A 14,983-nucleotide genomic window follows, 5' to 3' on the forward strand; every position below is an offset into this window, starting at 1 on the left:
AAAATTGTAATTTATATTCCGCAATCTTGATGTTATCTTTCTTTTTTAGGCGACAGGGTACAGTGAATCACTGCCGCATCAGATCAAGACAAGAAAGAGGACAAACAAAGTATTACCTGATTGATACCATATCATTTGATACATTGTACAGTCTTATTACCTATTATCAATCCAATCAACTAAGAAGTCCAGAATTCTGCATGTGTCTGACGGAACCAGTACCACAACCAAATAAGCATGAAGGAAAAGAGTAAATATATTTAATGGATTTCCTCAACATTAAAATTACTCAAATCCAAAACTTGATAAATTCAGATAAATTTATTCAAAATCTAGATTTTTGTACTATTGTATTTATAGGATATTTTTCATGCAGAATCTTAGTATTTTTCATGTAGAATACTTAGTATAGTAGGTTTTTGACTATCTGTTCAACTATGGCGGAACAGTTGACCTGATTGCAAAATAGCGGGATCGGATAAAGTTTCACTTCCTATCCTTTCTCTCCTATAATAAAAAGTTCATGTTGCAATTTTTTAAATTAATTATTAATGCAAAAATATTCAGTATTTATTAATTTACCAATTGCTAAAATTTATGATTAGGAAAAGTCAAAATGTAGAGATAAACCACTTACCATTCCTCATTTTTGCAGTCTCCACCTTCTGCAACCAGTTTTGCAAGGCCAGTCTGGTTTTTATATTCCTAATTTTGTACCCAGCCAGATAATACAAAAACCAAACAAATGAGAACCAACTGTATTTGCTGCTGCAAAACTTGTTAAATTCCTATGACAGTGAAACTTGTGCCAAATTTGCATCAAAATTGTTCAAGTCATTATTGTCAACTAAACACAAAGGTATTTTTTTTATTAAGAGGTCTTATGGAGAGAGATATCACTTTTCTAATCAGGCTCCTCAGAAGGTTATTCTTCAAAATAGGTATTGGCCACATCAGATTTGGTCCTTGAAATATTAGGTTCTATAATTAGTCCTATCATTTTAATCAAACTCATATTCTGTGAGAAGGCTGCAATAACCACACATTGTGGCTACATGAAATTGTCAAATGAGTATTTAAAATCGTCACACCTACAAAGTTTTTCTCATTGCAAATTTGTTCAAAAAATGTTCTAGTTCTAGATTTTCTTATTAAATAGCATGAAAAAAAAATTTCTGAATCAAAAAAGCAACCATCTAATAGTTTAAAAAGAAATAAAACACTTTCGAACTACTACTAAGGGATTAAAGGAAAAATACAAATATCTTAAAGAATTACATTGTGTACTAGAAATCCATATTTAAAAATATTTCTTGATTTTTAAATAGCCAATGAGTATTTTTACTTCTAAAATATCAATACATTCCAAAATCTGATTTTGAAAACATTTGATATGCGTTACTTCATATGAATTTTGTATTAATCATGACCCAGGGAAGAATTAAGTACTTAAATTATAATTACCAATTCACAATGTGTTTATATCCATTACTTACTTCTTTATTAAATCTACCACTTATTAAAAAGTCTTTTGTGAAATATTTCAAATTCTATAAAAAAAAAAAATATTGGCAATTTAGTTTAGTTTATTAAAAGTTTTGTAGTATTATTCATTTTTATTCTGTTATTAACAAAGGAGTTAATATTATTTTAAAATAGGTGGTATCATGCTAATATGACAAGAGCTCAAGCAGAAGATATGCTGAAACGAGTGCATTATGATGGAGCTTTCTTAGTGAGACCGAGCGAAAAAGAAGCTAATTGTTTTGCCATTTCATTTCGGTAAAATCTTCTTTATTCAAGAGCTTTATTTACTAGTGTGATTCTCATCTTTATAAAGATGCTTAGTTACTAATTAAGACTTGCACCTTTACATTATTGCTTTTTTTTTCCTTGTATCAAATTATGGAATTTTAGTTATTTTTGTATGTTAGACTCTATATCCTCCAATATATTTACCTTAAAATTAATTATACCTATGAGGACCTTTCTTTGAATTACTTATGTTTAAACTCAATATATTATAAGGCAAAAGTAATAGTTGCCACAGGGCAACTAAGTATAGCAAATGATGATTAAAAAATTGTCTGCAGTCTTCATCTGACAGCCACTTATTTTGTCCAAACTCACCCCCATGTACTTTCTATTATTATTATTTTATAATAAATATGAAATTATTTTGAATATTTTATAATATTCTAAAAGTTATTTTCTTTTGCTATTGTTTCTTAAAATTTTTCTTCATTTTGGAAATGACCCTCGTAATGTTAGCCATATTTTGAGAAATGCTTCAAAAGGAATGCCTTACATCATTAAGAGCAACTGTCTTTTTAATCATTTAGATTTTTTTTATTTTTGTTAAAGTAGCCACTGCTACAGCTGGCCAATAACAAAATTTCCTAATCTTGTCCTATAGCCCTGTACTATATATATACTAAGTATTATTATAAGTGTTGTATAAATTTCATAAGTCATCATTAGCAGCTTTCCCATTTTATTAATACAAAATATTAACGACTGCACCACAACAATATTTATGTAACACAACAATCTATAGAAATTAGTATTTTAAAATTCACAGGTTTTTCTGAAAAATTTGAACAAATTCTTTCCTTTGATAATATCTGGAGGATTTAGGTAATAAAGTGATAACCCACATTTTCCAAAAAATAACATTTTTATATCTAACTTTGTATTATATTTTTTCCTGCTGAACTCTTTACACTTTCCAGAATTTTCACTCAATAACAATACAAACACAGAAACATCTTAATGCCAACATGAAAATTTTGGTGCTTTTAACAAAAAACTCTCCCTTGAACAATTTTAAAATGTGGCTTATCATACTGTATCAAGTTCTTCATTTGTAAAATACTAATTATAAAATTATTTTATTAATGCTTTTGTTTCCCTTGTTTATCTTCCAAATTTGAATCCCCATTGTTTTTATATCAGTAGACTCTGGTAGTTTACATTTTATATTGAGTCAACTTGTACAGGAGATTTTGGCTTTTTAAAAACAAGTTTTATAGAAATTTAGTGTACAAAAAATTATTGTTTATGTTTTGTTGTAAAAATAATCCTTTTTATTTACATCAATTTCTTAGAGCTGAAAATAAAATCAAACATTGCCGAATCAAACTCGAAGGTCGCCTTTTCACTATTGGCACTGCACAATTTGAGAGCTTAGTGGAATTAGTTAACTATTATGAAAAACATACCTTGTATCGCAAAGTGAAACTTAAGTATCCAGTTAATGAAGAAGTTGTAAGGAGAATCGGTGGAGTGAGTGATATACTATTTAATATTTTAGTGAATAAGTTTTATCATTGTCTATAAATCTATGTATAGTGATCATATTTTTATTCAATGCATTCAAATTGATTGTAAAGTAATTTTTATTCAATTTTCCACAAAAATAAAGTGAATTGATTTTATCTTAGCAAATTTATCCTGAAATATCCTTTTTCTTAACACACATTATCCTATAAGAACTATAATAGCCTAAAAACAAATTATTTATTAAAAGTAATCCATATTTATTAAAAGTAATTCATATTAAGATAAATTGCGGTCTTAACAAATTTATCCTTTTTTTTATGAAAAATCCATTGTAGTTATAGTAAAAGATAAAGTAATAATTTATAATTCATAAAGAAAATATCTGATACAATTAAATTCATTGTTTTCTGTTATACAAAATTATTACATCTATAATAACTCAAAAACATTTTTAAAAAAACATATGCTCACGATAAAAGGATATTGATTTATTTCTCGGATTAACTTACTTTTTTATTTATTTATTTTTGAAATAATTTTTTTTTTTATAAATGGAACGTTGAAGTTTTGATTGAATGTACTTTCGTTTTCATTTCCTATTCAACATTCTTATTAGCTATATCATTGAAATCATATAAATTACATAGCATACTAATATATTTATTGTCATTGTTAATTTCTGAAGATTTAAATTATTATGTAAAAATTCACATTTCTATTATAATATATCTAATAAAAGGTAATATGAAAAATAAAAGTTTATGTAGTTTTTTAACACCAGTGTTTTTATATTTAGGAACCAGAATATTCTCCTGTGTATGGTCCCCCTGGAATGTACATGGATCCCAACTGCTTCATTTCTAAGGTAAGATATTAAATTTTCAATATTTTAAATTTCTTTGAAATAATTCTTCTGAATCATTTAAATCCTTTATATGAAGGAATATCATTGTTCAACAATCCTGACACAGAATTTTTTCGGGCTTTCTGCGACAAACTTCTAGCACTACTATTTCTGAACAAGATACTTTTAATTATAGCAAATATATCTGTTAATAATTTAAAGTAATAAAAGCGTTGTGTTTACAATCCGAAAACCTATTTGGATTAAATATATTGTATGCATTTTTGTAATAGAATATGTAATATTTTTTTGTTCTAATGCTGTGGGCGATATTCTTTAAGGAGAAAAAATGCACTTATTATTTCTTTTTTGCATTTTATAAATCATCATCACATTAAAGAAAAAATTTAAAATTGTGAAATCCGTTACAGTAACTTACAAAAATAGGATTGACTATGAAATCACGCAAATTGGACTCCTTATAAAGGGGTTACTCATGGGTGTTTCGTTTTGAGATTCGGTTGATGTATTAAACATTGTTATAAAAATATCCGATGATAAAAATTTGAACATTAATGTCAATAACTGTTGAAAATACAATCAAACACTATAGATTTACGTTATAATTGGTGTCAATTGTAATTTGTATCAGAAGGTGATTATTTAATGTGTGATTCAAATTTTACATGTAGAAATAATATCGACTAAAAAATAAACTGAATTTTTCCGAAAAGACGAAAAAATTATAAAATCGTCGCATTAAAGAAAGAAATAATCAAATAAGCAATTTGAGTTTTGTGTCCAATAAAATTGTCTTAAAAAACATCAGGGATTTTTTTTTTTTAAATGGGGAAGTTCGTAGCAATAATTGTCGAAGAAACAATAATCAGGGTGGCCACCCACCTGGAAAACCTTGAAAACCTGGAATTATCAGGGATTTTTTTTTATACTGGAAAAAACCTGGAAAAATCAGGGAAATATGGATAAAAACCTGGAAAACCTGGAAATTTTAAAGAAAAGCTGGAAATTTTTTCTTATATATTTTTTTAATTTCACTAATTTAAATTATTTGCTAATTTTCTTAATTTAAATTGTTTCATCCATTACACCCACATTTTTTAGACAGAAATGTATCTCCAAACAGTTATAATATCATCTACTTACTTTGCTTTCTTCAAAATTTGCTCCATTATAACCCTGTTAAACTAGAATACAACATAAAATTCTCCCATGCAAATGTAGTATGCAGACTATGGGACTGTGCAATTTAGGAAAAGCGAAGATTATGGTGGATTCGGTTTTTAAATTCTGTCCGTGGGTTTGTTCACACAATGATTCAAGTTTATTCGCAATTGAGAGTGGTAATTTTTTTCTATTTTGACAAAATGAGAAAATGTTTTTGTATTTTTAACTTTATTAAATTCTCTAAAAGTTAGTTGGTTATAATTTAATAATAATATTGCACTATTTTTCTGAAAGCTTTTGAACTCCCATTCAAAGAAATCTGTAAATTATTTTTTCTCAGCAAGCCAACCAATCACGCATTTTCCCCCATCACTAACAGCAATGTTTCTCGACAAATTGTTACAATTCTTGCATTAATGCTAATTTTTTCTATTTCATTTTAACCTTTTATAGTATATTTTTATTTTAAAAGAAGTTTTTTTTTGAACTAACTATATATTGATATAAAATTTTACGGTTTTGTTGGTAAATATTAGTTTTTTGATTAAAAATTCGAATTGTATAGTTATCACAATATCGAAAGTTCGTAAATGTTGCTTGCATTCCAGAGATGATATTTCAAAACTATTCCTCTTTTTACCTCAAAAAGCTGATACTGAATAAGGAATATATAGGAAACATATTAAATGATATATATACATAAAATATTTTTTTTTATTCATATGTGTTTAGTCAGGAGAAGGAAAACGAAACTTCGTGTTTTAGTTCTGCACTGTACAAGATTCCAGTTGTTCAAACAAAAACAATTAACTATGCTAAACTAAAAAACTGTGCGTTTAGATTGGAATTCTTTAAATGTTTTAATTTCAAATAAGAAAAAAAATCAAAAAAGTATAAATTTTAAGGAATTTTATCTATTTTTTTTCTTCTATAGAGTATAGAACTAAAAATTAGACAATTTTACATTTCTGACATTTATTTTTTTATACTGAATCTTTTAAAATAAAAATGCTATTTCAAAATACCGTTATTTAAAAATTTGACTTGAGATATTGGTTTAAGGAAAATATGATCAGTGAATTTTATAAAAAGCACTGATAAGATGAAATACAATATAATGCAGTATACAGTACAGCTTTATATTGAAATGTAATTACAGTGATTCACAGAACTGTTGATACACTTTATGACTTTCAATGAAATAAGACTATCCATTAATTAAAATGAATGTTTCAGAATGTATATTTAATGATAAAAAATGTGTTCGAATCGTAACAAAACTGAAATATTTTAAATATGAAATGTTTTAAAAACAAGAATCAATCATCAAAAAGTGACAAAAACTTTATCCTACAAAAGTCATCATACACTTTTAAAGAAAAAACTTAGTCTATTAGTAAATCTAATTTTTCGTTAAATTAACGTTTAGTGGAGTTTCCTTTAGCATCTGCAATAGCTTTTAAAGGTTGAAAATACGTGTAACTATTTTTTTTTTGTCAGGTGAAATTCGTGCAGAATATTTTTTTAAAATTTTTACAGAAACTTTTACAACACTCAATTGCAAATTTATTAATTTTTCCACAAAATTTATAATTTTAATCTCTGATATGAAGTCCTTCTTTTAAGCATTTTATCACATATTGCACAGTTCAATTGAATACAGTAAACTAATTTAACATATTCATCACTGATTTACCTCTTATGAAGACAAATAATCAAATTTGGTCTATTTTATTACGACCACAAGTCATTTTTAAATGATAAAATAAAATATTACGGAGTTAGCAAGCAAAAGTTAAAATATAATTTTGCTATTATAGGTTTGATACTAAATTGCTAATAAAGAAATAAGAAATTAAATGAAAAATAATTAAATAAAAAAAGCAATTGACGATAATTTTAATTCTAAAATCCAAAACATTTAAATGTACGATGACTTTCGTGGGGTAGAATTTTTGTTACTATTTGATTAAAAAATTAACTTTTGCTTTGTTTTTAAAATATTCTGTGCAGTTTTGCTAAGAATAGATTATACATCTTATTATCAAATACCCATTGTGAAATATTCATTTTAATTATTGAATTTTTATTTCCTATTTCAATATAAGTTATAAGTGAGTGAGCACTTTTGGGAGTCACTGTAATTATTAAAAATTATTGATATATAATCACCTGAAACGGTTTTCTTTTCCTTAATGAAAATATATTAAACAATATTTGTCCAAGGTCTTATTGGTTATTCTGATTTTGTCATTTTGTAGGTATACTTTGAGCAAATACAACTTAAAGTATCACATTAAATTCAATAAAAGCAATTAAAATTATTCAATAAAAACAATATATTCTGCAAGCTAAGCATATTTTCTCCACGTCTTAATTTTTTAAAAATTAATGTTGTACCAGAACATTAAAAAATAATAAAAAAATATCTTGTAAAAAAATAGATTTTTTTCAAGATATGTTTAAAAAAATGACATTTTGAATAAGATATTTTATAATACAGAAACTTTTCTTGTACACATCCTACACTTTATAAGAAAAAAAGTTAAAAAACACAAACCTGGAAATTTTAAGATTTTTACCTGGAAAACCTGGAAAAATCAGGGAAATTTGAAATCTGTTTTGAGTGGCCACCCTAATAATTGAAATACTTACAGATCAACGATGATATCTATGGAAATTGGGCTTGTTAAGAGTGATTTCTTGAATCCGGGATTCGAAAATTCCGTACCGTAAATAATATCGGCATTTTCATTATTAAAAAAGAAAATCTTGCGAATATCAACAATAGTAACTGAGCAATAAAAGACACCAGGATTTTCTTTGAGAAAAAAAAATTCAATTTGTAGAAATAATTGTTAGAAAAAAATACCTAAACACTACATTTATTTACGATGGAATCGGTGCAATTTGTGAGCTCTAAAATGATGACTAAAATGCTTGATTTAAAATTTCATGTGCGTAATATATTAAAAAAATTGGATAGATTTTATTCTATCAAATTTATCAAAAAGGGTTAATATATTACTTTAATTAATTCATTTACTATAAATCTAAATTTGTAACAAAATCCTCACTTACAATCATATTTTATTAAATGAAAGAAGATTGTGTCCTTTCAAAATAATGAAAGGATAGAACATGATTTCTAAAGTAAACAATATTTTAAAATATATGTTATATGTATTATCCATTTGAAATTTTATTCAAGCCTGTCATCACCGATTTTTTATTTCTGTAATGAATATATAAAAGTCGCCAGCATTTCATACCCCTCAGATGCACAAGAAAGGCATCTTTTGAATATAATTCTGCAAAAAAGAAAAATCTCTCTGAAATTTTTGCAGAAAAGAAAACCAAAATTTTTTACTTCTCAAAAAAAAAATCTTTTTCAAAGAACTCAGTAACATTCTTCGACAATGTCGCCGCAATTCTGCATTTGGGGTTCAACAATTTGTAATAATATCTTGTATTACTTTTCATACATTTTCCAGTCGTTATTTGATATTTTGTGTTGACTTGTCATTCGCAATGAATGATTCCGTGAGAAATGATCAATCAATTTTCTACTGCATTACCTTACCATAACTTTTCCGCTTAATTTGCTGTATTTTACAATTTGAATCTGAAACCTAACAAATTTTTTTTATTTTATTTATTTATTTATTTTTTTTCAATTTTAATTTTAAAATATTTTAATGATAATTCTCTTATAGATAACTGTGAAAGCTTTGTATGACTATCGTGCAACACGCGTCGATGAATTGTCATTTTGTAAACATGCTATCATCACAAATGTTGTGAAGGAAAGTGGAGGTTGGTGGAAAGGCGATTACGGTGGGAAAAAACAACACTGGTTTCCAGCAAATTACGTTGAAGAAATTGAACCACAGGAAAATGGCGACGAAAATGTATGTTTTTTTTTTAAAATAAGTATTTTAAAGTTGAATTTTAAGAAGTTTTTTATTAATAGCTTTTACCTTTTCAAGTATTGGCGAAATTGTACAGAAGTTTTTCTGGTACCCAAGGCTTTCTCGCTGAATAACATTGAACATGGGGAAAAAATTTCTGGAGAAAATTCCCCAGTCATGGTTAATGCTCAGAAAGTTTAATTTCTAGGGCTTCTAAAGCTGATATCCCCTTTTATTTATGTTTAATGCTTAGTGTAGTAAAAAAAATTTTGGCTGTTGTGTTATTTAAATCAATTATGTTACTTATGATTTAAGCACAAAAATCTATAAAATTTCACAATTCATAGTTTTTCTGTCGTAATGAGCTGTTGGCATTGATCATCACCCATTTATATAGTTCAAAATATTTTTGTAGTGATTGGCTAACCTCTAAAGGGCTAGTCAATCCCGCACCTATTAAATAATTCTGGAAGTAGGAGTAGACAAAGAAGAACCGTCGCGTGAGGTTTTTCTTCTGTGAAGGTATATTTTTTTATATATCTGCATTTTGGCACCTGAGGGCCATTTTATTTTACTAATTGTTTTTTTATGGTTTTTAATTGTTAATTAATAAATCTGTTGTTGCTGTTATTATACTTGGATTTATTTCAAAGCAGTAATCCTTGTCACAATTTTATCAGTAAACTTTTAATTTTATTTGATTTTGATGTAATTCAATTTTCATTTATTTTGTGTTTAGTCTGTTGAAGCTATGCCCCTTGGTAGTCTGCAAAAGGGAAGCATTGACATAGTTAACTGCACTGTTGGTAAGTATGACTTAATTTTAATAAATTATTTAATGCATAATTTTGTGTTGTAAATATAATTTGAAGGATTATTTGAATTTAAAAAACATACTAAAAAGCCACTTATTAAAAAATAGAATTAGCTTCGCATTCAAATACATAATTTCTATCTTACTTCAATGCTAATTTTTTTTTTTGGTTAATGGCGGGCACTTGGGTCTATTTCCCATTGGCCTCAGAAATGCTCACGTCATACAACCACAAACCCGTTTATAAGGCAGGTTACATTCACACAATCACACAGAAGAAAGGACATAGAACACACAGAGAAAAAGTAACATCCATGCCTTGCCCGGGATTCGATCCCAGAACCTTTCTGATGCAAAGGCAGTTCCCTAACCTCTACACAGGCCGGTCGGCATGCAATGCTAATATACCTCCGCCATATTTCTATTGCAAAACAAATAAGGTCGAATGTGACAAGTAAAAAAATAGTTACTAAGACTTTGTACAGAAGGCAAAAATCAGGCAAAATAAAAATAAAAAACACATTAATTTAATTTTAAGGCTATGTGTTATAATCAAAAAGGGCCTTAGTTTTTGCTAATTTACCTTGTGGGATGAGTAGTAATTAACAATGCCAACCTTCATCTATCAAAAGGTACCCCAAGATTGAATCAAGTTATCATGTCTTGCATATTAGTGAATTTATGTTTAATAATCGGAGTGGTAGTTACGCCACAATACCACCAGAATTTTATCAGGGGTAGAATGCGATGAACGGATGCCACTAGTTGCCATATTTGCAAAAGACCAGGAGAGCTTGTCGTGAGAGCTTTATTAAATTTGCATTTGTGTGTGTGATCACTATTGTGTTGCTATTAGCTGTAGAGTGTGTTTAGGATCCCGTTGTGTGTAAATGAGACTGAGAAGCAGCAGCTCGAAGAGGAGGATGGCGCAAGTCAACTTTTCAATGTGTACCATTCATCAAAGTAAATTTGTCTCAGCTAAAATAGGTGTTACTTTCGAGGTCGTCAAATTCATATCACGTCCGCATGTCACCAATGTGGGGTGAGTAGTAATCGACAATGCCAACCTTCGTCTATCAAAAGGTACCCCAGGATTGAATCTAGTTAGCATGTCTTACATACTAGTGAATTGATGTTTAATAATCACAGTGGTAGTTAACTTTTACAACCTTTTTGTTGATTTTAAATCTCTTAAATCAATAATTAAACAAATTCCAAACATATGTTTTTATATTGTTAGATATTTTGACTTCATCAAATAGAGGAAGAGAATTTGTGTTTCGTATTGTATCACCTCGTCAAGTCACTCCCATAGAAATTGCTGCCGGTTCCAGAGAAGAAATGGCTGAATGGATACAAAAAATTCGAGAGACAGCGCAATCTGCCAATGACATGGTATCTATAGAATTTAAATGACATTTTTTCATAAAATTAAAAAATTTTAATTTTGAAAATGCCTTTAGATTTATGAACCTAGCATCAAGTGAGACATAGGTTACTCTACTAATAATATTACCTTTGTAAATTCTTTTGCAAGAAGACATAAATTTTTACTTTAGTAACTGACTGTATACAACAATAATTTTTTTTAACATTCCTTTTATAATTTTTTACTTTAATTTAATATTTTATATAAATTATTAATTTTATAATTTATTATTGAAATGCAAGGTTATTGGAAAACGGTTTCTCCTTAAGAATCGTAAACAACTCAATTAGCAGATCTACTCATCTTTTTTTTCTTTCTAACTACTGGGTGCTTCCAAACAGTACGAACAGAGAAATGTTAGAAAAATTTTATCAATCTCGTAAAATCATGGAAGTTAATTAATTTGGCTAAAGTACTAAAAAAGTCAGGAAAAACGAACTAGTAACCTACAAATCTGATGTTTTTTGTAAAATAGAAAATGCTTACTTTCAACTGTAATTACAAGGATAAGTGTTTTTAATGTTTTTTATGTATAAGAGTTAATTTTAACTAAAAAGTTAACTATAAAATTTATATACCTGGCTACAGAAATTAAGAAAAGTCAGTGATTTTTTTATTTATTTTGTGTTTCTGGCCATCCTTTATTAGCATGTCGAGTGTTAGGAAAGTTAGTGTGGCTAAGCTTTTTAAATTAAAATTTTATTAGTCATCTATTTTCAATGTTTTACATTATCATTAATAAACCAATGTCACAACTCTTGTTTCCTAATGTTTTTCCTGTCATTTTATATTGATACTTATGTTAAATATTATTATTTAGATTTAAATTTAGGTGTGCTTGTATATCGTATTATCTTGTGTGAGAAATAACATGTTTTAAATAATGAAAATTACACTACTTTTGTTTAGTTGCTACACAGCAAAAAGATGGAAAGGACGTTAAGAATAGCCAAAGAACTGTCCAAGTTAATTGTGTATTGCCGATCTATGCCATTTAGTCCAGAAAGTAAGGTTTAAATTTATTAGCTTATTTTAATAGTTTCTGTATTGTTCCTGTTTTTTATTTAATAAGGTTTTATAAACATTTAAATTTTAGATATTATATAATAATTATTTTTTAAAAAAATATATAGATTGCAGTGTTTGTGGCTTTTCAAATTTTTTATTTATTTTTTTTTTTTTGAAGAAAACTAATTTTTCCTGATTTTTAGTTTTTTGTCCCGATATTCCTGATTTTTGTGTGCATTTAAAACTGCCATTACTGATTTGAAAATAATTAGTTTGTGGAATCAAAATATTCAGAATTCCGACCAACATTATTTTGTTTTAATTAATATTGTTCATTAAAAACTCAAAATTCGATTGCTCAATCTTACACAAACAGAACACAAATATATTACAGATTATATAGCACATAGCAAATTAGTTTTAACCCCTACATAGTCTTGTTTTTTATTATAATATTCGTTTTCAATTGGACGACAATTATTGCCCTTAAAAACAAACACAAATTTTATAAAAAGGTATAATTTTAATTTATTAGATTAGTTTATAGATTTCTACCCATTGAAGATTCATATACAAGTGAATTGAAAAGGCCTTATGTTGCTGTTGTTGTCTTATGCCACTTGTCAATTCTGGCGACACGGCAACATTGTCACAGAATTGAGTTCTTGCAGAAAGTTTTTTCGTTTGGGAAGCAAAAAAGTTGTTTTTTAATCTGCAGAATTTTTCGAAATATTATTTTTGCTGAGCTCTTTTTTTTCCTCCATTTCTGCAGAATTATTTTCAAAAAAGGCCTTTCTCACATATTGGGGGTGGAAGAAACACGTGTGATATTTTTTTAAAGAATTTAACAAAAAGTTAACTTCACAAATATTTATTAGAACAGGAGAATATTGCTAATAATATTAGAATATGTATTCTTTTATGCGTAGATTGAAACAAAATTCTTGCATTTATAATTTAAAAAAATTATATACTGTGAACAGAAAGTGCTTCTGTTACTTAAAATTAGTAACATGTGTTTCAGAAAGATATTAATACTAGAGAGAATTGTCGCAGAAAGCTCAGAAAATTATGCCATATGGCTAACAAGTGTATTTTAAAGGCAGGGGATAATCTTCTTGTTTTCCAGTGATGCCATCTATGGCCAAGAATTTCACTTCTGCCACACATATACATCACAGCCCGTTTTACAAGGAGGACACATTCACACACCCTCCATCTGCAGATTCTAATTTTTACCTGAACCAGAGAACAAAAATCTCCAATCCAATACCCCCAGATTTATTGATTTGTTATTGGAACTTGGAGAACTTTATGACTCCGACAGATTTAACATATACCAGTCAACATTTTGCTCACAGGGAATCATCGGCCAACAGAGGTTTAACTCGCGACCTCTTGAACATGGGCCCAACCCCCTATCAACCAGGCTATCCCGGCCTAATAGTCCTTTTGCTGTACCTTTATTTTATTCTTTTTCACTTTTGTGTATGAACCCTGATTCATGTTATTGAAAATATTATAAATCTATTTATTGCAGAGTTGCATAACTTTTTTAATATATTATTTTTCCCTTTCTTTCAGAAATCGGTAATTTTACAGAAATGTCATCATTTCCTGAAACTAAAATTGAAAAATGGGTATCTGCTGCAAATTCCAAGTTTCTTTTAAAATATCCTTTTTTTACAAATTTTTTTATTTAGTCTATATATGTATATTAGTAAACATAAACGTATCAATCTTAAATATCCCAATAAAATAAATATTTAACATGTCTTAATTATAATTTCTGAATGGGTTTTTTATAGGTTTATAAACATATGTTAATCTGGATGAAGAAAAATATGACTTTTACACACATTATTTAGTAGCATGAATTATTTTAGATTTTCCATTGCTATAGGAAGTGTTTCTTTCACTTTTATTTGCTAATTTTACATATGGTTATTTTTATTTTTGTCATTAACATATATTTAAATCCTTCTCATAAAACCGAAGTTTTATATGAACAAGACACAATTTTACGAATGAGGCTGATTTTTTACAACCATAATTTGTTGCTGTTTTTTTTTCCGAAATGATTAACACTATCCTCCTGTTAATTGATTGTCCATCTTCAGAAGGAATAAATATAACAATCTATATATAGAAAACTGACTTGAAATAAAATAAAAAATTAGTTTAAGGCATCTACTTTTAGTGGTTATCTATCTCTTAAATTTTATTATCATAATATGTTTGTATAAACATGTAAGTAATATAATACAAATAACTTGATAATTTTTTAAATTAGGCAATAAAAAAAATTTGATTAATGGGTAGTGTAAAATAGCGTAATATTTTAAGTTAAAGTTTTTTTTATAAGTTTATTAATTTGCAGTTATAAAATTACATGTAAATTATTTTTATTAGCTGCAATAAATAAAATATCAAAATTTCTCATGAATTAAAATTATGCTGAATCTTATTTTGTTTCTTTTAAAAGATAATATTCTGTTCAATTTTGTGTG

At 27.3% G+C, this 14,983-nt stretch overlaps 1 protein-coding gene across 3 annotated transcripts in view; it reads left to right on the forward strand.

Annotated features, from left to right (window-relative positions):
* The window catches only part of sl (small wing phospholipase C gamma 1), a 47,346-nt gene that overhangs the window by 21,364 nt on the left and 10,999 nt on the right, over positions 1-14,983 (forward strand). For all 3 annotated transcript variants that reach the window (XM_087162525.1, XM_087162526.1, XM_087162524.1), the window contains exons 16-24: positions 50-250; positions 1,660-1,782; positions 3,108-3,285; positions 4,079-4,147; positions 9,028-9,222; positions 9,962-10,028; positions 11,277-11,431; positions 12,375-12,471; positions 14,058-14,145. In XM_087162525.1, the coding sequence (XP_087018651.1) occupies positions 50-250; positions 1,660-1,782; positions 3,108-3,285; positions 4,079-4,147; positions 9,028-9,222; positions 9,962-10,028; positions 11,277-11,431; positions 12,375-12,471; positions 14,058-14,145 (1,173 nt within the window). The remainder of the gene's footprint in view (positions 1-49; positions 251-1,659; positions 1,783-3,107; positions 3,286-4,078; positions 4,148-9,027; positions 9,223-9,961; positions 10,029-11,276; positions 11,432-12,374; positions 12,472-14,057; positions 14,146-14,983) is intronic.

The sequence above is a fragment of the Parasteatoda tepidariorum genome, chromosome 1, assembly GCF_982258835.1.
Source record: "Parasteatoda tepidariorum strain Cologne lab strain chromosome 1, Ptep-v5.0, whole genome shotgun sequence".
NCBI classification, from domain to species: Eukaryota; Metazoa; Arthropoda; class Arachnida; order Araneae; family Theridiidae; genus Parasteatoda; species Parasteatoda tepidariorum.